General features: G+C 43.8%; 1 protein-coding gene across 1 annotated transcript in view; it reads right to left on the bottom strand.

Annotated features, from left to right (window-relative positions):
• MSH2 (mutS homolog 2) overlaps positions 1-25213 on the bottom strand; it is a 530159-nt gene that overhangs the window by 117597 nt on the left and 387349 nt on the right. Inside the window, exons 13-14 of the mRNA XM_069234037.1 lie at positions 21873-22077; positions 12844-13091 (exon numbers count right to left, since the gene is read on the bottom strand). Coding sequence (XP_069090138.1) covers positions 12844-13091; positions 21873-22077 — 453 coding nt within the window. The remainder of the gene's footprint in view (positions 1-12843; positions 13092-21872; positions 22078-25213) is intronic.

Genomic DNA, 25213 nt, shown 5'->3' with positions numbered 1-25213 from the left:
TATTTGCTGCCTTCTGATGTGTGCAGCGACTACCGCTAGACATTTGGTAAAGACTCTTGGTGCGGTTGTTAATCCGAAAGGCAGTACCTTGAATTGGTAATGTATTCCTTTGAATACAAACCTTAGGTATTTCCTGTGCGATGGGTGAATTGGTATATGGAAATAAGCATCCTTGAGGTCTAAAGTTGCCATGTAGTCGTGCAGCTTTAGCAATGGCAATACTTCTTGTAGTGTGACCATGTGGAAGTGGTCTGATTTGATGAAAGTGTTGACTACTCTGAGGTCTAGGATTGGTCTCAGTGTTTTGTCCTTCTTTGGTATCAGAAAGTACAGTGAGTAAACTCCTGTGTTTATTTGTGTGTTTGGCACTAATTCGATTGCATTCTTTTGCAATAGTGCCTGCACTTCTATCTCTAGGAGATTGGAATGGTGTGTTGTTAAATTTTGTGCTTTTGGTGGTATGTTTGGAGGGAACTGTAGAAATTCTATGCAGTAACCATGTTGGATAATTGCTAGAACCCAAGTGTCTGTAGTGATTTTCTCCCATGCTGTGTAATAATGACCTATTCGTCCCCCCACTGGTGTTGTGTGGAGGGGGTGAGTGACATGTGAGTCACTGTTTAGTAGTAGGGGTTTTGGGGCTTTGGAATCTTCCTCTATTTCTAGGGAATTGCCCTCCTCTATATTGTCCCCGAAAACCTCCTCTATACTGTCCTTGGTAACTGGACGGTGTGGCTTGTGAGGTGCTGGCTTGTGTGCTTTGACCCCGAAACCCCCCTCGAAAGGGCGTTTTACGGAATGAGCTGTAATTCCCTCTGCTCTGCGGGGAGTAGAGTGCGCCCATGGCTTTGGCAGTGTCCGTATCTTTTTTGAGTTTCTCAATCGCTGTGTCCACTTCTGGACCGAACAGTTCTTTTTCATTAAAAGGCATATTGAGAACTGCTTGTTGAATCTCTGGTTTAAATCCAGACGTTCGGAGCCATGCATGCCTTCTGATAGTTACAGATGTATTAATTGTCCGTGCAGCTGTATCTGCAGCGTCCATGGAGGAGCGGATCTGGTTGTTGGAGATGGCTTGTCCCTCCTCAACCACTTGTTTTGCCCTATTTTGGAAGTCTTTGGGCAGATGTTCGATGAGATGTTGCATCTCGTCCCAGTGGGCTCTGTCATAGCGCGCAAGTAGTGCCTGGGAGTTCGCGATGCGCCACTGGTTTGCAGCTTGTGCTGCGACTCTCTTACCAGCTGCATCAAACTTGCGGCTTTCTTTATCTGGGGGTGGTGCATCTCCAGATGTGTGAGAGTTGGTCCTTTTCCTAGCTGCTCCTACAACAACAGAGTCTGGTGGCAGCTGTGTTGTGATGAAAGCTGGGTCCGTAGGAGGCGCCTTGTACTTTTTTTCCACCCTTGGTGTGATTGCCCTACTTTTGACCGGGTCCTTAAATATGTCTTTTGCGTGCCGGAGCATACCAGGGAGCATAGGCAGGCTTTGGTAGGAGCTGTGGGTGGAGGAGAGTGTGTTGAACAAGAAATCATCCTCGACCTGTTCTGAGTGGAGGCTTACGTTGTGAAATTGTGCTGCTCTAGCCACCACCTGAGAGTACGCGGTGCTGTCTTCTGGTGGAGATGGTTTTGTAGGGTATGCCTCTGGGCTGTTATCTGACACTGGGGCGTCGTATAGGTCCCATGCGTCCTGGTCTTGGTCACCCTGGCTCATGGTGGTGTGAGCTGGGGAGTGTGATGGCGTTTGTGCTGGTGAAACGTTAATCACGGGCGGAGGGGAGGGTGGTGGTGTAACTCTTTTCACCACTTTTGGTTGTGGTGCTTGTTCCGTCTGGAACTCCAACCTTCTCTTTCTCCTAATGGGGGGAAGGGTGCTTATTTTTCCTGTCCCCTGCTGAATGAAAATACGTTTTTGCGTATGGTCCGCATCAGTTGCTTGTAGCTCTTCCTCAAACCTATGCTTCTGCATTTGGGAGGTTAGCGAGTGCTCTTCTGTATAAGAGCCTGAAGCTGGGTCGCTTGCAGTTTGTTTCGGCATCGAAACTTTCTCTGCGTGTTTTTTCGGCTCCGAGGTGACTTTTTTCCTTTTCGGGGCCGAAACCTCTCGGCGTCGATCTGTTTCGGTGCCGCTGTCTCGGCGTCGAGCCGTGTCCACACCGGCATCTCGGTGTCGAGGCTTGTCTCCAGCACTTTCTCGGTCCCGAGAAGGCTGCGTGCCGGTGTCTCGACCGGAGTCGGACGATCTCGGCACTGTTTGGGCCTTTTTCGGTGCCGACGGTCGGTCACCGATTTTATGGGTTGAGCCATGGCCTGGTGGCAGTGGCGTCCCCTGGGCCTTGTAAATGTTTCTTTGTGTGGTTTTCGACGTCTTACTCACGGTTTGTGTATCGTCGAATCCTTCGGAGTCTGAGTCTTGGATCGAGAAGGTACCTTCCTCTTCCTGTTCCTCGAACTCCCGTCGGGCTGTCGGTGCGGACGCCATTTGAAGTCTTCTGGCTCGACGGTCTCGGAGTGTTTTTCGGGACCGGAACGCACGACAGGCCTCGCAGGTGTCTTCGCTGTGCTCAGGTGACAGGCACAGGTTGCAGACCAAGTGTTGGTCTGTGTAGGGGTATTTATTGTGGCATTTGGGGCAGAAACGGAACGGGGTCCGTTCCATCGGCGTTCTTCAGCACGCGGTCGGGCCGACCAGGCCCCGACGGAGGATCGAAAAACTACCCCGAAGGGCACCGGAGCTCTTCGATCTTCGATGCGGTGTTGAATCTAAGTATGCCGATCCCGAACGCAACAATACCGACGAAAATCTTCCGAAATTAACTATTTTTTCTGTTCCGAAACTCGGAGCGACAGGAACACGTCCGAACCCGATGGCGGAAAAAAAACAATCGAGGATGGAGTCGACGCCCATGCGCAATGGAGACAAAAGGAGGAGTCACTCGGTCCCGTGACTCGAAAGACTTCTTCGAAGAAAAACAACTTGTAACACTCCGGCCCAACACCAGATGGCGAGCTATATGGCGAGCTATTGCAGAACATGCGTATCTACAGCGACAGATGCCATCGAACACAAATTTATGAGACCTTTAAGGAATCGAGTGACAGTAGGAGACTTAAAGAGTGAAGGCTGATCAGGTAACCTAAGAAAGGCAGAAATAGCCGATAAATACCTTTTAATGGTGCCCAAAGCAGAGCCCTGCTGGGCAAAAGAAAGAATGAACAAAATCACCTCAGAAAGAGAAGCAGAGAGAGGATCAACAGATTTGTTGGTACACAATGCCACAAATTTATGCCAACAGGTGTATATTGTTTTGGTGGAGGGACACCTTGCTGCCAAGATAACGTCACAGACTTTGGGTGGAAGGTCAAAGGCAGTCAACTGCTGCCCCTCAGCCTCCACACATGAAGGCGGAGATTGGACAGGTTCGGGTGGAGAACAGTCCCCTGCTGCTGCGACAGAAGATCCTCCCAAAGAGGCAGTCTGAGTGGAGGATCTGGGGCCATGCTCATTAGCTCAGGATACCATACTCTCCGTGCCCAGTCCGGAGATACCAAGATAATTTGGGCCCAGTTGTTCCTGATCTTCTTGAGAACTCTGGGCAGAAGTGGTATAGGCAGAAAGGCATAAAGTAGGCCGGAGTTTCACTTGAGACGAAAAGCGTCTCTGAGTGTGTGCCGCCTTGGCAACGCCAACACGCAAAACAGCTGACATTGCGCGTTATTTGCTGAGGCGAACAGATCTAACCAAGGCTCTCCCAACTGCTGAAAGAGACCTTGCGCTACCTCTGGATGGAGATGTAATTCGTGATCGGCTATCCATCGTTGGCTGAGTTTCTCTGCTCTGGTGTTCAGAGAGCCCGCCAGTTGTTGAACCACCAGGGAAATGTCCTGATGTTATAGCCATGTCCAGAGGCGTACTGCCTCCTGGCAAAGGCTCCGGGACCCTACTCTGCTCTGTTTGTTGCAGTACCACATGGTGGTAGTGTTGTCAGTGAACACTTACACTAATTTCCCTTTGAGAGAGGAAAGCAATGCTTTCAACGCAAGCCTGATTGCCCAGTGCTCCAGAAGATTGATATGGAGCCCAGACTCCGCCGGAGACCAGAGGCCTCTGAACTCCCCATCTCCCATGTGGCCAACCTATCCCAGAAGTGATGCATCTGTCACTAAGGATAAATCTGGCTGGGAAAAGGAGATGGATCTGCCATGGACCCAATGCAGATTCGAAAGCCACCACTGCAGGTCTTTCACAGTCTACTCCGAGATCTGGACCATGTTGGAGAGATTTCCCTGATGCTGCGCCCACTGGAACTTAGCCCGGGAGTCCATGAACCTCTTCAAAGCAGAGTCCGCCTTGTCTCCAAAGAGACGGTAGCCATCAAAGGGCATGTCCCTAAGAGTCTGTTGGACAGCCCCCAAAAAAACAGATGTCCTCAACCAGGCGTGGTGCCTCAAGGCAACCATCGTCGTAACCCATCGTCGGTCGTGTCTAGCCCACATCTGATCACAAACTTTGCCGCATCTCTCCCATCGGTCACAGCTTGGGAGAAGATAGTACGGGCCTCCTCCGGTATCTGCCGTAGGACCTGCACGGCCGAATCCCACAGAGTGTGGGTATAGTGGCCCAAAAGGCATGCGTTGTTCACGGACCGCAGCGCAAGACTGGCGGAAGAAAACGTCTTCTTCCTAATTTGTTCTAGTCTTTTTGATTCCCTATCCAGGGGTGAGGAACAGAATGCACCCGAGGATGAGGATGCCTGGATGACAAAACTCTCAGGCGTGGGGTGTTGTTGACAGGAATTTAGTGTCGTTCGGGATTAGTGCGATAGTCCTATTCACAGGAGCACCTGTGGTGGGTCTGGGCCAAGTACCCAATAGGACATAGGTGAGGGCTTCATTAAATGGCAGAAGAGGCTCAGATGTGCAAGCCCCTGGCTGAAGCATCTCTGTCAGGAGACTGGACCTGACCTGAACAGTAGGCAGCTCAAGGCCGAGGACCTCAGCCGCCCTACTGACCACCATAGAATAACTCGCTCCCTCTGTCGAAGCCATGGTATGAGGAGACCGCATGCAAGCATCTGGAGAAGTGTCCAGGCCACTGGCCTCGCCCAACTACTGTGCCCAGTCCAAATTAGGGTCATCTTGGTATTCATAAGGGTCCAGGGACCCCCTCCAATGAGTCTCCGAATTCATACCCATAAGAAAAAGGGTCAGATTCCAACCTGAGGTGAATATGCCCTATTGAAGATGGAGGTGGCGTCGGCCAACGCCAGTCCAACGCCGAGCCGTCAGGGATGAGGATCGTGTCAACGTCGATGGGGGGCACCACTGATGTCGGGAGCGTCGACAATCGAACCAGCGCCAGGGAAGGTCTCAATGGTACAACCGGTGCGGATCCAAGAGCAGATCCGGAGGGGACCTCGGTGGCTGGAACTTGAAGGTCCTCCGACCGAACCCCTTGGGCCCAAAGGTGCCGTATTGGGGTCGGTCTGCCCAAAAATGAGGCGCATGGCCTCACAGAATTCTCTTAACTGGGCAGCGGTCACTCTGGCTCCCGAAAAATCTCGGGGAGGCGCAGAGCGGACACAGAAGCAGGCTCCAAAGATGGAGGCCTCGAGCGTCGACACACCTCCCGCGTAGTATCAGCCGAGCGACGGAGTGAAGTCGAAGGGTGACAGGATCTCTTCAACGATGACTTCTTCTTTTTACCGTGTCCCGAAGACTTCGAGGAAGAAGAATGGTGGTGGCTCTGCGAGCAGTCTTGACACTGGGACATACGTGGAGTCGAGCGCCGTACCGCCATAAGCTTGAGGGACCTCTCCCTCAAGGCCTTCGAGTGCACTGTCCGGCACTCAGAACACGACTTCGGCTCGTGGTCACGCTCCAGGCACCACAAACAGACCATATGCGGGTCTGTCAGCGACATCATGCGGTGACAGTCCTTGCACAGTTTAAAATGGTCTTCGGGGACATCTTCGACGCACCAAAAAAAAAAAAAAAAAAAAAAAAAACAACACAAGTGTTCAAGTCGGTCAAAGAGACCAGGCTAGCTCTTTCCGGATCGGCGCGTGGTGCATAAAGAAAAGAAATGACGTCACTGCGCTGAGGTGGCGTCTATGTACTACTCCCGACATCATAACAGTGAATATGACGCCCTCGGAGTCTCCTGACACCACCTACCAACGTGCAAGGGTATTGCTCGAAGAAAAAAATCTCCGGATCCAGTCTGATGCCTGGGGAAAATTCTAAGGTAAGGAATCTGCAACTAGAAGTCTCTATCAGATATAATCTACCAAACCATAGGATGATTATATTAGGTACCACTGTAAAGAGTTTTGCAAAGGTGGTGCTTGAGCATTTATGATCTTGCGAAAATGAACATGGAATTATTCTCCATGAACAGGGACGATTCAGAGAAAAACATTCTAGAGGAGACCACTGTACTTTGTACTCTGGCTCAGCTGTCCTCTGGAGTGACATATACAAATAACAGCTAATTGTCAGGAATGTGTTTAAACAACAAAGCTTGGTTAGGGGTCCAAAGAATGCCCTCTACAAGCTATGCATTGACTTACAACACACCATTTAACCAAAACCAACTGTATTAAGAAATGCAAAACAAAGAATGCATGACCTATGGTTATTGCACAAAGTGAAAACCATGCAGTGTGCATGAAAGTGAGATCACAACAAAATACATGGACAATATGTATTACAAAAATGGGAGCTTGTAAATCATAATATATGCAATCAATAAGGCAAACAATCAGCTCTTTAAGCTGCTAGTCAGTCTACACAAAGCTCACTATTTATTTCAATGTTGACCTTTCGACCAGTGCATATACACTTAGGAACTGGGCCTGAAGACCAAAAGACATGGATAAACTCTCAAGACCAATTAATGGTGGGCAGAGATACTTGAATAGGGCCTTCAAACTGATAGGCAAACAGGAATGGGACCATCTGCTGATAATGGTATTTGGGTCATTGGACCTCATAGATACGCTGCATTTAAACATTTTAGATTAATGGAGCTGCAAAAACCTGAAGCGGCAAGGCAGTTGTGCTGCTGCTTTGTCATCTTCCAAGCACACTTCATTAGGTTGATTGTAATCTACTTTGGCCAAGCAGTTGAGCTGGAAGATTATACCACATTTTCTTGCAATTTTGGATATTATGTATGTAAATAACCGGGTCCCAGTTGATTGTGACCGAAAGGCAAACAAACCATTAGGATTCCAGTATGAAGACCTCAGACCTATCGGGGTCTCCGTAAGAACAGTTTAGAAATATTAGATCCCCTGATTTCATCTGGGAAGTCAAAGAGAACCACACTAAACTAGCCCATAATGAATATGAAACAATGTCAGTAAAAATAACTAATTAAACATCAGCATAGTAAATAGATAGAACGTGTGTGAGAAACTGGGTTGTTGGTTGAATTGGGAGAGGAGTGAGGGTGCAACAGCCACAACCCCTGTCAGTGTGAACCACAAAAGTCACTAAATTAACATGTGCTTAACTCTCTGGTAGCTTGACACAAAAGCAGTGAGGCTTAACTTAGTGTACTATATTTATTCAGCACTTCAAACAGTGATAAAGTCAAAACACAAGAAAAGCCCCACACCAATTTAGGAAAATAGAATAAATAAATAAAAATGTATTTGACACAAAAAAAGACAAATTCAATCAGAAGAACCACAGTTAAGAATTTTTAAAGTTTAAGGTAAAAACCAGCACCAAAAAGATTATAGGGCCAATTGTTGACATCTAGTCACTTGAGAAAGGGTTAAAGTCAAGCAATATGACCAACTGTGACAGAGCAAGAGTCAGATACAAGAAGTGGATTGGGTCCAGTCAGCGTGTGCCTTCCCAATTAGACAAAATTTCAAGAAAAAGAGTTCTGGGATAGTAAAGTTGTTATGCCATTAATTGTGTTTGACCAATGACTTTGTGTTTCACCACTGCGCATATTAGTTGTTCAATGTTCACCAGTTGCACATTACATTCTGTATGCAGTTTAGCTGCCTATTGGCTTTAACGTAGCATTAGACATTACATTTTTGTATTCAATTTCGCTGCCTATTGGCTTTAACGTGGAGTTCGACATTGCAGTTGAGACATTGCAGATGAGCTGTGTTTTTCCACATGATAGACCAAGCTGTGTTTAACGTGATAAGAGAGCGTATATTTTGTGTTTACCTCTCTATCCAGCCTGGGAATGAGTGAAGTTTGAAGACTTGGCCACTCTCCAGACTCCTGTTTGGTTCCCCCACTGAGCCAGCATGTTTTGACTAAGGGGCCTGTTAGCAGGCTTTTTAACGGTGTCCCTGGGCAGCAGCAAGGGGGAATTTTCCAAGACTTCAGTCAGGAGCGGACATCAGCTGCCTGACCTCCCGTTTGGGTGGAAAATCTCTTTCTCGCAGTTGAACAGGAGTCATCAACTTGCAGGCATGAGAAGATGACGAGCAGTGATAGGCCCTACGGTGATGAAATTTTGACTTTTATTCTTTGCTTTGAAGTTATGCTATAATATAATCACATGTATTTGCTGTGTACATTGCAATTGAGAAGTACTTTGATATATTTTGCTTTCATTGCTGTGACTACTTTTAAACTTGTGCTTCCAACCTACTAATCTCGTCTCTCAGGAACCTCGTGGTGAAGTAATAATAATAAATGTCTTCTTTAAACTAAGAAGTGCATTCCAGAGAAGTTTTGTCGGCTCGGTCATAAGATAAGGAAAGCAAAACAAAAGTTCAGCAGGGCCAGGCTACAGGTAGTGTCCAAGGAGGTAGCTTAGTAATTGGGGATCACCTGGACATTTTCTACAGTAAAGATTTCTACATTTTTTTGGGAAGCTGAAACTCTAGTGGGACGAGGATAGAGGCTGTAGCTGATCAGAGTTCTATGAGGCCAGATACCGCTTTGGCGAAGGACTGCTGAAGAGGATTTGCTGCTGCGGAGAAGAGTGTAATGTGAGCTGCCCTGAAGTCAGGCAGACAGGCGCTGCACTTTGGGTGGATAGACTAGCAGGTTGGTCCTGGTCTCAGTTCTCAGTGCAGGTTTTAGCCAAACAGTTTCCAAGTCCCAAGTTTTGGATTTTAGCCATCGTGGCATTTTTATCACCATCAGGGCTCCAGGAATGGATCGGCATCACTTGGGTGACATAGGACTCAATCAGGCTAGGTCAAGGTGCAGGTTCAGGATGGTCAGAGCATTTTCTGTCTCTGAGGCTCTGATCAGGAGGCCAGCCAACTAGCCCTGGGAGTCACTCTGGCTATCCTGGGTTCAAGTGATGAAACACACTTGAGCAGTAGAGCAGGCCTCTGAGGGTTCAAAGCAGTCTCTGGGCAGCAAAGCAGTCTTATGGAGTACACAGCAGGACACAACAGCAGACAGTCCTCAGAGTCCTTCAGGGGGTCCAGAAAGTGAATTGAAGAGTGAGTCTCAGGGTCCTATTTTAATACCCACCGCATTCTCTGAAGTAGGAAACGTTTCTAGAGAATTCCATTGAAGTTTCCTGACTTTCCAACCTGGCACCAAGCTGGCTGCATGAAAAATTCAGGAGTGTCAAGTCCTTTGTGTGAAGGCAGAACACACCCTAATCAGCTGCAAGTGGGTCTGTGCCTAGTTCCCCCACCCCATCCCATCCTAACAGTTGATGGCCCATCCAAGCACACCTATTCCCTCTATTGTGTGGATGTCTGGGAGGCATAAACAAAGTCCAAAGGCCAACTATACCAAGTCATGTGACCCAGGAACAGACTGCAGGCACCAAATGGTTAGGGTAGGAAAAAGCCAACTTTCTAAAAATGGCATTTTCGAAATTGGAACTTAAAATCCAACTTTACCACTAGAGGATTTTTAATTACAATTTCTCATATCAAACATGAAATGTGTACCTGGTCCAATCAACAATTGGCACTCAATGAATGTAATAATGCAACCCAATGTTATCTTATAATAGTGAGAAACAAATTTAGGAGTTTTTCACTACCAGGACCTCTGAAACTTTAAAGTACATGTCCAACCTTTCAATTACAATCTGCAATGCTCTATGGGCTATGTAGGGACTACCTTAAGGGCTATTTATATGCAATAAAAAGGAGGTAAAACCTTGGCAAGGTGGTTATATTGCAAAGTCGAACTGGAAGTTTAAAACTGCATTCAGGCTGCAATGGCAGACTGTGGACATGTTTTAAGGGGCTACTTAAGTGGGCAGCACATTAAGTGCTGCAGGCCCACTAGTAGCATTTAATTTAAAGGCCCTGCATATTTGGTATACCACTCTACAAGGGACTTATAGGTAAACTGAATATTAAATATGTAAATCCACTGTAAGCCAATGTTACCATGCTTACAGGAGAGAGCATGGTCATTTCAGCACTGGTTAGCGGTAGTAAAATGCACAGAGTCATAAGGCTAACAAAAAAATCTGCAAAATTGGAGGGGTGAAGGCAAAATGTTTGGGGTGATCCTGCAGAGAGGATCAAGTCCAACAACATGGCTGCCATTTAACCTACCAAATCCAACAGGAGCCTACATTTTATTTTCTGTTGATCTGCTAGAATTGGAAACCACCAAATCCCTTCAAAACACCCCATAGGCCCATTATTTAAAGCTCACCCTTCTTGGCAGTGAAAGAATACAGTATGTTAGAATCGGAAATGCCGTCCCTAGAACAAATGCAACTGAGGACTATTATACGCTGTATATCCTCTTCAAATGTTAGAACTGTCCATGTCACCTTTTGCACCTGACATTGGGCCATAGCTTGAGAAGTTACACTTTAAAGGTAATGAGAAAAACAGTGCACAGAATGTGCACGATGAAACAAAGTTGAAGGCTTTCACAGGATGCAGGGATGCAGGATAAGTATGGAAGGAGGAAAATAAAATCCTGTCCAGCTGCAGAGAAGAGGTTCCTCTAGTAAAAGAAACAACACCAGACAGAGTTAAAGCATACTTGTGGGAGAATAAATAATGAAAAATAAGTGGGCATACAAATTTACGGTAAGGTAGTCTGTCACAATAAACAAAAGAAGAACAAAGAAGAAGGCAAGACTTGCGGAGAGACTAGTTTAGATTTGAATGGTATGTATTCTCTGCCATCACATTTGTATGTCATATTCAACATACTTGATTGCGACAGGTAGGTTTTGAATGATTTTGTCAGTCTCCAGTACTAGCCAGAGCATTATATGGGCTCCTAGTTAGTTATCACCAAAAACCCACTTTCAATGCCATCACCAATAAAACAAAGGACACTTTCCCTAGACAGTACCAATACCACCACGAATAACAACAACTATACTGTCAACAACACTACCAACTATACCACAGCAGCCAATAACACAACACCAACCATATAAATAACACCACTATACCAATACTACTACCACCACTGCTCACTGCAACCCTATAGCCACTAGATGACCAGATGAACTACTGAACATAAAGTTCATGTGGCAGAAGTGCAACTACGTTCACGATCAACTTTTTCTATTTCTACCCATGTTACAAATTTGATAGCATCCCTTACCACTTATATAGGTATTTTTGTACACAATATAACTGACCTACAGATACAGACAGTACAGATATGAGGAAAGACGTTAAAACAGTAAGCTTGACGTCACAATTATCTTCCTAGGGATTCAATATAACATGTTTTTGGGCCAGAAATGGTACAATTTAGTATTAAAAATAACATCCCTGGCACGATGGAATAGCCAACACACGTTGTATAGAATCTAGCTCACGGGCACTATACGTCTAAATACATTCTATCAGTAGTGCAAAAAAAGAGATGCTTTTTGCATTTTTCATGCAACTTTAAATGATTATGGCTTAGCTCAGTGCTTAACTTCTAAATAAAAACGTGCTGGTGCCCAACGCTCTCTTCTGAAACACGCGGCTGCTGCAATTAAATGTGCGAGCACAGAATACTGAGGCAACGTAAATCTGAAGCCATCTCGGGCCTCTTTAATCCATTTACCGACACTCCTGGCCCCTTCAGCTCACTCTTGCAGCTTTCTCCCTTTGTGACACTTTTCCGTTTTTCTCTTCCTCCGTTTTTCCTATATGTCTCTTTTGCTCCAGTGAATGCTTGATCCAGAAAAATAAGTGCCGGCCCTCAAAAATAAGTTCCGGTGTCGCGCATCAGAAACCAGTGGCTCAAATTAAAAACTGGTTTAGCTCCAAAAATGTCATCCTAACTGAAATTTACCTACAACTTTTGTCCCCACAACTCTAGCCACGTTTTTTAAATGAACACACAACTGTGCTTGTTTTCCAAACTTGAAGTTTAAGTGTGAATCTATTGTGATACAAACATTGTCCAATTTATTTTCAAAACAGAAAATAGTACTTTTTTTTTTATTATTATTTTTTTACCACTGGCATGAAATGTACAGCGCTTTGAATTTTCGATCCTTTTTTCTTTTAAACAAAAAAATTATGCCAGAATAACAACCAGATTAATAAAGAAGAAAAACTAAAGCTATCCATGAAATACCAGTTTCTACCTAGGCACAACTTTCAACCAGACCATTTCCAGAGCTCAGAAATTCAAAGTCCCACTCAGCATATAGTGTTTTACACAGACTACATAACCATGTTTACTACTTATTTCAGCCACAGTTAAGATGTCTAACTAAGGTCCAATGGTAGATCTCTTAATTTGGGTGTCTACCGCCATTTTCCCTTACTATTCAATTTACCTGGTCCTGGCCGTGATAAAAACACATTGAGAAGTCTACTTTCAGTCTCCCTCACGCAGAAAGATAGGTAAGCAGGTACAAAGCTGTTTTCAGACATTTCTTTCATCCTTAGCAAATCTTACCTTTCTTGACACGGTAGAGCATGGTGAGGGTCTCCTCTGTAGTTAATGCAGTAACATGCAGGTTGTTGACTGTTGGCACTTGGTCGGCCAAGGAGGTCAGCTCGTGAAAATGTGTGGCGAACATGCAGAAAGCACCTATTTTTGTGGCAATGTATTCGGAGATAGCCCAGGCCAAGCCAAAACCGTCGTAGGTTGAGGTCCCCCTTCCCAGCTCATCAATAATTATCAGAGAGTCCTTGGTCGCCGACCTAAAAATAAGATATCCAGATAATGAGAACCATAACATATTAATCACCCCTTCGGCACAATATTAAAAAAGTGACAGCAAATCAAGACGTGGACAGAATTATTGCATATAAAGGGTACATGTCCTGGAAAAGACCACTGGGGCATCCATCTTATGAGTATTTGATAGCATCTGGACATTAAAAAAAAAATAATAATAATAATAACACGCGTGTGTCTTGTTGTAACATTAAGATTCCCAATACGTATGTGTTCAAATGTTTCGAGCAGCTGACATTTCCTACATACTTCGTCCGTGCTTTGCCAAAATTTACAGCGTGCCTAGAACCAACAGCCACGATTTTTTAAAAACAAAGACAAATTCCAAAATGTTGATGTCATGTATCACTCGTACCATCACCCGCTGCCAGAATGATGGCGGCGCGCTAAGATGTCTGATATGAATATTTTAAATGAGTTACTGAGCTCAAGATGGATTTCATTTCTAGTAAACCACATTCTGTTACCTATATTGATAATAGTTACAGCCTTTCCGAAAAGAAAAAACTTAAATTGATTACAATGTTACTTTAAACTCTCTTCTCTATCACTAATATAGAATTGTCTTCCTATCATGCATTTCCCCAGGAACCTGTTTGAAATGGTTTTTACTGTTTGATAGGACAAGCAAACCGATGAGAGCTAATGAGTGACTGGCATAAGCAGAATTGTCAAAGTCGTTTAGCACTATGAATGGTTGTCTTTAATGCATTATAAATTGTATGAACAGGAATAGTACTGTAATTAGCATTTGCTAATCGAAATAGATAGTTGAGGACTAGGCTGCAGATAAATCAACGTAAAAAAGGACAATGCTAATTGAGCCTCTGAGGCACCATAGGCATAGGTTAACTCAGAATTTAAGACTAGTCAGAGAGAGCTTTAGCACTTCAGCAGAGCTTATACCATCTGCACACAACAGCAAGAGCTCAGCTGTGCAGCCTTAGGTCCTTCTGTCACACGCGTTAATTGACCCACATAATAACAATTAGCTATTTTAACACTTGAATACTCAATGGTTTGTGTTAATAAATCTTTGGGCACTCCTGAAGCCACAACCTCAGGAGTGATCTTGTATTTTCTACAAAAAAAAATCTTGCTTGGTGACAACAATTTCTGGCATTCCTGGCATGGTGGGCAAAAGAACGATGGCTTGGAATGCTACCCCAGCAACTGCTAGTGGTTGTACTTAATACAAACATTTCTCTGATCAACTTTTGTACATCTGAGGTAAAGCCCTAAGTGGCAAGGGAATGCACAGACGTAGATCCAGTATTCATTGCGCCACAAAAAAAAAGCTACACCCGACAGATAAGCCCCAACCAGGGTGAAACCAGTGCTGTGTTGCTTGCATTCCAGTTCAAGGAGGACCCGGCCTGACAGCTGAGGCGGGACTGTTCCTGTAAGTGCAGGAACACAACTGATTTGCATATGGCTGGGTCCTAACAGAGATGGCATGGTGGGCAAAGGAATGATCGTTTGGAATGGTACCCAGAGAAATTTCTTGACAATAAGTCAATCAACCAGAATTTATAAAGCGCGGCAAATCACCTGTGAGGGTCTCAAGGAGATGGAGTTGCTAGCTGCTTTGTGGTGCTCTGTTCATTTGAACAGCCATATGTTGGGTCCTTTTCTGAATTCCCAGAGCAATGTGGCGCTCCTGAGGTGCTTGAGAATGTTGTTCCAGGCTTTGGTGGCCAGGTGAGAGAAGAAGAGTCCTTCGCTGTTGGATGAGAGGATCCAGGGGGAGTTTACGAGGAAAAGGGAGGCAGACCACAGGTGTCTAGTCAGTTGGTGGAAATGTCATTTGTATGCTGGTCCTTCATTGTCAGGGCTGTTTATGCATGGGTCAGCATTTTCAACTGGCATCTCTTCTGGATCGGGAGCCAGTGTAGCTTTTTGAGATGGGGGAGTGATATGAGTCTGTCTAGGGAGGTCAAGGGTGAGTTTTGCAGCTGAGTTTTGTATTGTCTGTAGTCTCTTCAGGAGGCGTGTAGTGATTCCTACGAAAAGAGTTTTACTGTAGTCCAGTCTGCTGGTGACAAGGGCTTGAGTGACGGCCGTTCTGGTGTTGGCTGGAAGCCACCTGAAGATATTATGAAGCATACACAGAATGTGGAAGCAGGTGGACAAGACTGCGTTTACCTGTTTCTGCACGGATAACTTGCTGCCCAAAATGATACAGAGGTCGCGGATGTGGTCTGTTGGGGTGGGGGAAGGGCTGAGTTCAGCAGGCCACCAAGTATTCTTCCATGGCAAAGTGCTGCTCTTGAACATGAGGACTTCCATCTTGTCTGTGCTGAGCTTGAAACAGTTTTCCTTCATACATTCAGTAACATTCATTATTTATTTGTGGAAGTTGGTTTTGGTGGTGAAGGGGTCTTCTGACAGCGAAAGGATGAGCTGGGTGTTGTCGGCATAGATGACGTTGAGTCCGTGCAATCTGACAATGTTGGCAGGGGGCTCGGGGGGGGGGGGGGAGGGTTCCATGTATGTGTTGAAGAGGGTGGGGTGAGGGACAATCCTTCTGGGACGCCGCAGATGATCTCCTTGGGTTCTGAGGTGAATAGTGGGAGACAGATTCTCTAGGTTCTTCCAGTGAGGTTTGAGGTGATCCATTTGAGGGCATCTTTTTGGAATCAGATTTGGAGAATTCTGTTGATCAAGATGTGATGGGAGACAGTGTTGAAAGCAGCTGACAGGCCCAGGAGGATGAGTGCTGCTGTTTCACTGAGGTCTAGGAGGGCCTTTGTGTCGCTGGTGGCTGGCTTGGTGCTGTGGTTGGCTCGGAATCCAGACTGAGAGGGGTCCACGAGGGTGAAGTATTCCAAGTGTTTGTTGAGTTGTTGATTGATTGCCTTTTCAAGAATCTTTGCCAGAAAGGGGGCCGGGAGATGGCTCGGTGGTTAGACTCGCTGCAAGCATTACCCTCATCAACTTTTGTGTGTCTGATGAGCATTTCAGTTCCAGCATATAAAGCATGCTGAAGAGTTGTAACACCGCCTCAGGTGTGACTACTGTAAATTCTTGCCCTTGATCAAAAAGTTCTCACTGGATGCAATTGTTCAGAACATACTTGAACTGCTCGTGTCAGTTTGGATTCACCACATGAAAATCACAGCATTGTGGAAGCGACTACCAATTGCCTGCATAAGGCACTCTTGTGTGATCTGTTAAAAGCTGCCGATGAAAGCCTTGCTCCAGATAAAGAAAGGCCACACGTACTAGATTAATACCTCTCAATTCCAAAAGCAATTCATAAACCGATCACCTAGGTGAAATTTCTTCCATAGTGATGGAGACATATGGTACTATATTCACTTGAGGAGACTATGCAAAAGGCTCCCCTAGTAAGAGATTGTATGGCCCAACACAAAAGACTAAGACCACAACATGAACAAGACGCCAATTACCATGGTAATAGTTCAATTGAAGCACCTCTGCAAAATCTAATCTAAAGAGTTTCTTGATGCATTTAAAAATCCAGCAGCCTCAAAAGAAATCACCCTCAGGAATATGGCCAGGCTAATATTGTCCACCTTGTAGCAACAGGGGCGTACAACACCACTATTAAGAGTGAATGTGGGATGACGTATAAAGAAAACCATTTTCCAAATAGAACATGGAGTGTTCCTTAGGATGCTGATGCACCTGGCTAAGATTATAGTCACTTGAAAGAACTTTCTGCAGGAAAGAAGCTTTATGACACAGCACTCAATAGCCTTGAGAAACAATGTATTAATGTGACCAAAATCAGGTTGAATTTGTACAATAATGTGTGTTACCTTAACGAAGGAGCAGGTAAATTGGCTATCATACATGATTTGATAGCCACATTGTTGTGGAGAAACATTTAGCCTGGACTGTGGCTATAAACCACGATGAACAGTGCACAATGAACAGTGCATCCCAACAACAGACTCCAATACATTCAACAGCCTCTACATCCAGTCCACTGCAGCACCACAGCAACTACATTTATGACTCCTACATTAAGTATGCACATTAAGTGGGGATCAAGGTCACTAAATGACTACAAGAAATTAAAATAAATGTAATTCCTGAAATTATTTAATAAACAAGAAAGAATAAAGGCTTACATTTTTTCTTTTTTACTTTAATTTAAATAAAGGTAAATAATAAAAACAAAATTGAATCATAGTGAATTTAAAGGGGTTTCCTTCAATCTCCAGATATATTATTCACATAATATTATATACAAATTAAATAACCACCAACTATTTTAATATGAGATAAAAGATAAGGATGTTTACAAAATGAAAACAGATTATTATACAGGAAGTAAAGGTTAGGGTGGTATTAGGATTAGTTGTAGAATGACTAAGACACAATAGTATTAGGGCTATGTAAAAAAATATTTATGAAAAAATACAAATAAATGACAAATACAATTTTAGGATATGTATAATGGAATGCATGTTTCAAAAAGAAATAAAAAAACCCTTAAAAAACCCAAAGTACGTGTAGGATGAGGGCGATCTAAGGGTAAAATGTATGTATATCTCACCTTGGTGATGTAGTGCAGTAGATGTAGAGGCAGTGATAATTAATTGTAGGGAGACGTAGAGGTTTTGGGTGACATGCAACCCAATGAGCAGTATCCAAGTTTTGCAGATGTTCTCCTGACCCAACAAGTTTTAAAGGAAAAGAAAACACTGTGCACTGAATAAGAGAATGGCTGGTTTTCCTATAACGATACCATAAAGCAGAACCTTCAACTCTTGTTACTGGACTGCGCACTATGGAAGAATAGCCCAGCAGCAACCAGAAAGTGCACTTTGTCTGCTAGAAACTCAAGCTGGGCGATCGTATGCAGGTCTGATGCTCTCTTCTTTTTCCATGGGCATTAATGGTAGGTGCATTTTCTCTCTCCCAAACAGATGAAGTAGTTCCAAAAAACAAATTTACTCTGCCAAGTTGGAGCCTCTACCGTGACTGACTCTCAGATTTAAAAAGAAATGCATTAAAGAACATATGGCTCAAGCACAATATCAGTTAATCACTAAGAGAACAGAGACCCCCAACCCATCCAGAAGAGGTTGCACCTGAAATTTAGGTAAGTAAAAATGCACTGCTTGGTGAGCATCCTCAGGCGTCAAAAATAGACTTCCTGATGGATCGCCTACTTGAGTGGAGATGCTTGCATGGGCATTTTGCCCTGGTGTTTTTGCTTCAAGCAATGCGGCAAAGCAAGAGGAAAAAATGCCATGTTCACTCATCCACTTTCAGGTCCTCTTGCAGAAATTAAGTGTCATGAGGCCTCTGCATGGACGGACTACAGTTATGGCTCATTTTTTAGCACTCTAGAAATTAGAATGTCTTTGCCTTGCATTGTTGTACATTGCACATTGTTTTGAAACTCACTGTAATTTCACTTGCTATGCAGCCACTTTCCTGGGCTCCGACTGCTCAGTGGACACAAGCAGTGCCAGCTGTTGTTTTCTGTACGGCCAGCAACCGTTCCCAGGCTTTTATAGACATAACACAGTAGCTTTTCAGTGTAATCTCGTGAGTTAAGTCCTGTAGTTTTATTTTTTAGAGAGGAGGATTCCAGCAGGGCTGACACATCTGGGGAACAGATGCCCTCTGGGGCATGCAGCCTGCGTAAACTTGGTTTACACTTACGTGTGAGGACCACTTGACTACACACACAGAGGTGTGGAGTTCTCAACTCCCAGAGATCATAAATAATAGGCTTCCTGCACATATAATTACAGGATAGGCTCAGGCCACTAGATTTGCATTATGGTGGTACTATTTGTGTTGTACAGTTTTCTAACTGCTATTCTGATTCTCATACTTATTGCCAGTATGGTAATCACATCTAGTTTGCTTCATAATAGACTATGTTAGTTGCAAGAAATATATTGTGTACTGTTATTGTGTCTCTTTTTACTGTTGCTATGGATATGTATGACTGAGATAATGTGTGAAAAGGACTGGCCTGTTTTCCACTGTTCTCTGAGAGAGGGGGCTAGTGTGTCATGTCGTCTGGGTTGCCACAATTACTTGTCACTCTGTAAGGCCAGGAGGGCAAGTAAGGCACTGTGAGCTAGTCAGGTATTTTGATGTGACAGTACTGATTTGGCAGCAGTGGCGCAGACCCTGCATTATGATGTTCTGTTGTCCCAAGGCACAGTTCTGGAAAAGCAGACTCCCTGCGACATCTATGGCTTCCTATTACTTCATAAAAGACAGGCCTGTGTATCCATCACCTCTCTGCAGCTCCAATGAAAGGCTTTCAGCAATAATAAGATTACCTTTACCTTCAACACGTATGTGGACGGATAAAACTGGTTGGCAATCATGGATATTTCCATTTTCATGGATATTTTCATTTACCTACATACAGCCCAATCCAATGTAAACTCTGAATAATAAATTCCTATCAAGAGTCACAGATGGGGGGGCATGCATCACTAAGTGGTTGGAGGCATGAATCCACCACTGCAAGGTTTGAGACCAATGAAGGAAGGACTGTGATGGGATTGGGCTCATTGGAACGGAAATGATCTCAACAACTCACCAGTTGGAGCTGCAGGGAACACAGTTAAAGTGTCACTAGGGAGGCAACTGCATTGCAGGTTGTCTGACGTCCCAGAAGCTTTTAAAACCACCCAGCAAACACTGTCCCATTATTTTAAGAAAGTCAGTGTGTGTGGCAGACCACAAATATGCTCTATAGATGAGATTGTTTTTCTCCAGAATTGCTCACAAACACAACATGTTCTTGGAAGAAATCAAAAAGGATTTGGAGTATTTCATAAAGAATTCAAGACTTAATGGCGTTGTGAGACTTAGTGCCATCCTGGAATGGCCTAGCCTAATATTGTGATGAGGCAGCCATCTAGGTAAGAATAGAATGGAGTTTTTGGGGAGCCACTGGGACCACGATCTTAATGAGCACCCAGGAGAAAGGTCCTATGCTGTTAGTGTTGATTTCCTACTTGGAAAAGTAGGTAGTTCATTTGCTCCTGCAGGAAAGGTATACGTAGATAAGCAAGAAACTGTTGATCTGGGAGGCTGTCAGGACTTAAGCCAAAGTCAGCATCTTGAACATCTACAGCTGAATGGTGCAACTTTATATCATAAGGAACGAGAAATGGGGCAGGACAGTTGTAAGAAATTAGGTTACTGATTGAGGGGGTTGAAGCACCACTCTGCCTACAACCAAATTCGTCATGCTGAACGATAAAAGTCGCAAAACTAACCGGTGCTTAACCCTCTGGTATCTTGGCACAAAAGTAATAAGGCTCAACTTAAGAGTTAATTTGTGAAGTATTTATGCAGCACACAAACAGTAATAAAGTGAAAACACAACACACAACTTATAAGCATTAAAAAGAAAGGTTTAGGCTTGACAAACGGTTTATTTTGCAAAGCCAAAATAGCAGTTGAAACTGCACTACAGGCTGCAGTGGAAAAACCCACATGCTTTAAAAGACTACTTTAGCGAGTGGTACAATATGTGCTGCAGTCCACTAGTAGCAGCTCATTTACAGGCCCTGAGAAAAAGTAAATTAAATGTACCAACTGGGTGTAGTCCAATTTTACCATGTTTTGTGAAGAGTGTCAAGCACCTTAAAACACTGAATAGCAAGGGTAAAGCGCACAGAGTCCTAATGCCCCCCCAAAAAAGGAAAAACAAAAAAAAGAGTTCAGCACAAATGAGGGAGTGAAGGCAAAATGTATGGGGGATGGGAAGCATACCAAGAATATCATGTCTAAGAATACTCCATCCATTTTAATGTTGTTGGGTGGGACTGATTCCGCTACTTCTAGATGAAGAAATCTTTTGACTTCCAGCAGCCATTACTGGGATGTCATCCAGGCAGGCTGAAGAGAGGCGCCTGGGGAATTTGTAGAGCACAACCATTTCAGACCTCCAACAGGATTTACTAATCAGTGGTACTTTTGGCCAAATCGATTGTAAAGAGTAAGCCTTCTCCGCGACTAAAATGAGGTGGACTTCCTGGGATGGCACAGAGGAGGCCGGAAATTCTCTGGGAAGTCACTGGGACCTCTGCTGAAGTAAGGAGAACAAGGTTGTTTCCCTCCCTGGAGGTCCTATTGGGGGCTGCTGAATGGTGCCAGAGGAATAAGTGCTGCCTGTCTCAGGCTTTAAGAAATGATGCTGAAAGTCACACAGGCCTTCATCTGCTGAAACAATGGCACTGGTCTCAAAAGTATTGCTTCAATGACACTCAGTGATTCTTATGTGACCACACCCATTCTGTGCTGCTTTAGAACTGGTATGCAGTAGGGATTTAAGAGGCCATTGCCATCAAACTGCAAGCCAATGACTTTTTCCTTGGCCCCAGTTTTGAAATCAGAAGATTTGAGCCAGGCATGCTCCTACATATACAGAATAATATTCATGGTTGTAGCAGCAGTGTCAATGGGAAATCTGGCATAGCAACATCAGCCATCTCATAAAGGTCATTAGAGTGATGTGCATTAAGAAAATAAGCAAGAGAAGCCATGAAAGCTAAGCTCACTGAAGAAGTATAGAAACCTCCAGTCTACGGTATAGAATGAACTGAAAAAAAAAAAAAGGATTTATGGGTGCCACCCTGTGCTTGTTTCTGCATGGCAGATTGTGGTTTGCCCCAAGCTATCATAAAAGTATCTATAAGCAATCCAGCTCAAATAGCTTCAAAGTGCCTTTGTTTAATACAACAGAATTGCATTATTTAACAAAACGCAGACTGTCTTTCACTTACCTGAGTATAGACGCAGTTTCTAACATTTCCGCCATAAAAGTTGACACTCCCTTCAGTTGGCTATCACCAGCACCAACACGAGCCAGAATGCAGTCTACGATGCTCACCTCTGCTGAGTCACAAGGAACAAAGCAACCAATTTGGGCCATAAGAACTATCACTCCAGTCTGGCGGATGTAAGTTGATTTACCTCCCATGTTAGGACCTGAAGAATTGGTCAAAAGATATTTCACATACATTAAAGACCTAGATGTACAGCATATCTGAAATGCAAATCTGATTTTAGGATTTAAAAAAAAATTAATCAACAGTATAAACTGTAATAATAATCAGTTTACAAATTAGACAGCATCAAGAGAAAAATCCTACCAGCTGGTGGACAAACTGCAGCAACATAAAATTAAATGAGAAGAAAATCATAAAAGGCAACAAATTATAACTTTAATACAAAGGGGTAAAAGGTCCTACAAGTAATGGGTAAGAATTGGGTATAGGAGTCATAAATATTCAGCACCCTGAATCATAAGGGACTATCAAAAGTGAAAAGGAATCTTGAATACAGACAATGATCTTAAATTGCATGTTTAAAGACTCTGCTTCTATGTGAATATGGTGCAGCTTCAGAGCCTCTGGTTCAATTACCACTCTGGCTTTGAAGAACACAATGACCAAAAGCATATGTATAACAAAAGCATTAAACTAAAACCATCAATCATTGTAGTCTCCAATTTCTTTTCTAAGTATACAAGGATTTAGTCTGCTCCTAGCTCCACAGAAGTTAATTCCAATATCTAGTGTGCATAACATATAAAGTGTGTGCATAAAATCTCAAACTTTCAAATTTAAATAGTCAGATCGTGTATACCAGCAAGAACAAAAATTGCGTGCTGTGCGTCTACTAAGAGGCCTTTGATATAAACTGGGCTCTTCTCCGGACACCACATTTTGAGCAAATGACAGAATATATACGATTAGTAACTGCAATTCAATGAGATTAAACCTACACAGGTACACATGCTCTTTGTATTAGCCTATGCAAGGCCTGGGTCCTCTATTCCAACTCTGTTGATAACCAATGCGGGAAAGCTATTAGAAAAGGCCTCATTGCAGTCCAAATGAAGTAAAACAGCACTGATCACACATTTGTAGTTGCAAGTTTTCATTACTTCAGAGATTCAATTGTTCAAGGAGGGATCCAAATCCAGTTCTTAATAAATAATGTCGTCCAAGACCAGACTCATCGTTATAGGTCAACAAAAAGGTGACTTGGCTAAACTACCACTGTCTTTCCTAGTACTTCTATGTTAACCACTTTTAGGGTAGGCACACTCAGCGTTAGGCAGCCATGGATACTCGGGAGCACTTTTGGATGGACTCTTCTCCTCCCCGTCCAAGCTGTACTGAATGCAACTAAACAGTAAAGAGTGATGGAGACAGAGCTGAGCCTTGAGGGACACAAAAACTGAGAGAAACTGATATGGAATACTTTTAGTTAAGTTACACAAGCAGTTAGCAGTCTTTTGGAAACAAACCTACTCAGCTTTTGGCCACTCAGATATTAAGTTTACTTCTTTAGGATGATCCTGTAGTAGTAAGTGGTCATCTGTGTCTAATGCGTCAGACACAACAAAATTAGGACCGCCAACTGTCCATCATCTCTATCCTCACAATCTCAGATGTCTAACAAAGGATGATTCTGTCCGATGAGACCCTGAGGTCACCGTCTCGGCTGCTACATATGAACTCCCATGAAGGTAAACCAAAACCAATGGAAATAGTACAATATTTTAAAATTGTCCTGCTGAATCCTGATGAATGGTTGTGGAATGGGGAGTATACAATTCTGTGGGGATTAAAGTTGAGATTCTGGAGTGTGATGAGTTGGCCAGGGACACTTAGCCTAGTAGCAGTGGATTACATTTCTTTCTCATTTGTGGTTATTTTGAGCTGAACATTAAAGCATGCCTTAAACTTGCCTATGGACACTCTTGCAAACAACACCCATCCACTTACAAAGTATCCCACTCAGAACGAAAATCGCTAATCTCCAGAAAACAACCACCACACAGGTATCAACTAACATGCAAATACCCATGCACGTAGAGTCCAGCAATCATTTATAAACCTTCCAATTTGTGATATAATCAAGAGAAGAATGACAACAAAAGTTCTACATGAAAACAAAACACTATCAAATCAGTGTATTAGTTTGCAGCCATCCTCAAAGTCATTAATGGAGAAAAGACACTGTTCAAAGCTGCCAAGCTCAGCTTTAATCCCTTCCCTTACCTAAAATAGAAACACCACACCACTTATAACAAATGATTACATGATTAAAAACAATGAACCATATGGTATTAAATTAACACCTCTATGGGAAACTTCCCACCACTTCTTGCTCAAGTACCCCATTTGTACTTCTTCAAACCCTTGACAATGGAATCACTAGTAAGTTGTCAACTTCCTAAACGCAACCCTATGACAATGAACTCATACTACAGTAAAGGATCATCCCTTCTGGACATTTTAAGCATCTTGTCTCACTACCATTCTTCCCTCCTCTCTAAAAACAGGACAAATTATGCCCATAATCAAAACAGCCACACTGACCCAGATGCATTTTAAGACAAAATCCTTGAGGGGGCATTTTGAATGGATCAATGTGTATAGTGCAATATAACCTTCAACAAGAGGTACCCAGGTGCCTTTGTGTAACCTCCCTTTGAGTAAAAGGAAAGAGACACATAGCAAAGGAGCATAATGAGAGGCTTAACAAAAGCCAATCAAATAAATAAATAGCCAGCTGCTTGAAGAATTTAGGCCAAGGACAGTGGAGGCTGGTGATAGGGATTGGTATTTGCAGGAAATTGGGTGAGTGTGAACCACAAAAGTCACTATGTTAACCTGTGCTTAACCCTATGCAGCAGTGTCCAGGATGGTCCAGTTGGTGCTGCTCAGCTGGGCAGTTGCAGAGAAGGCCTCTGGGAGCTTGCATGCCTGTAGCTCAAACAGGAGGTCACTCAACTGACAGACCTTTGGATCCTGGGTTCGAGGAAAGCAGATCCAGTTGTTCTTCAGACAGCAGGGCAGTCCTCCTCCTGCATCCTCTACAGGCCCAGGAGTGTTCTGATAAGCGGTTCCGATTGTGCCACTTTTATATCCTGTCCCAGCCTTTTTGGGGGGAGGAGGTCCCTGACCTACTCCCTAACTTGTTCTGACCAATTCTTCCCTCTTCTCTGGGTTTGGCTCCCACTTGAATAGAGGGTTAAAGGCAAAGCCTAGTGTCAGGTTCATTTGTGTGTGATGTAGGCAGGTTTCTTCGAAGTTTAATCAGGGCACTG

Source organism: Pleurodeles waltl, chromosome 5 (genome assembly GCF_031143425.1).
Source record: "Pleurodeles waltl isolate 20211129_DDA chromosome 5, aPleWal1.hap1.20221129, whole genome shotgun sequence".
NCBI classification, from domain to species: domain Eukaryota; kingdom Metazoa; phylum Chordata; class Amphibia; order Caudata; family Salamandridae; genus Pleurodeles; species Pleurodeles waltl.
This window is presented reverse-complemented; position numbering and strand designations above follow the sequence as displayed.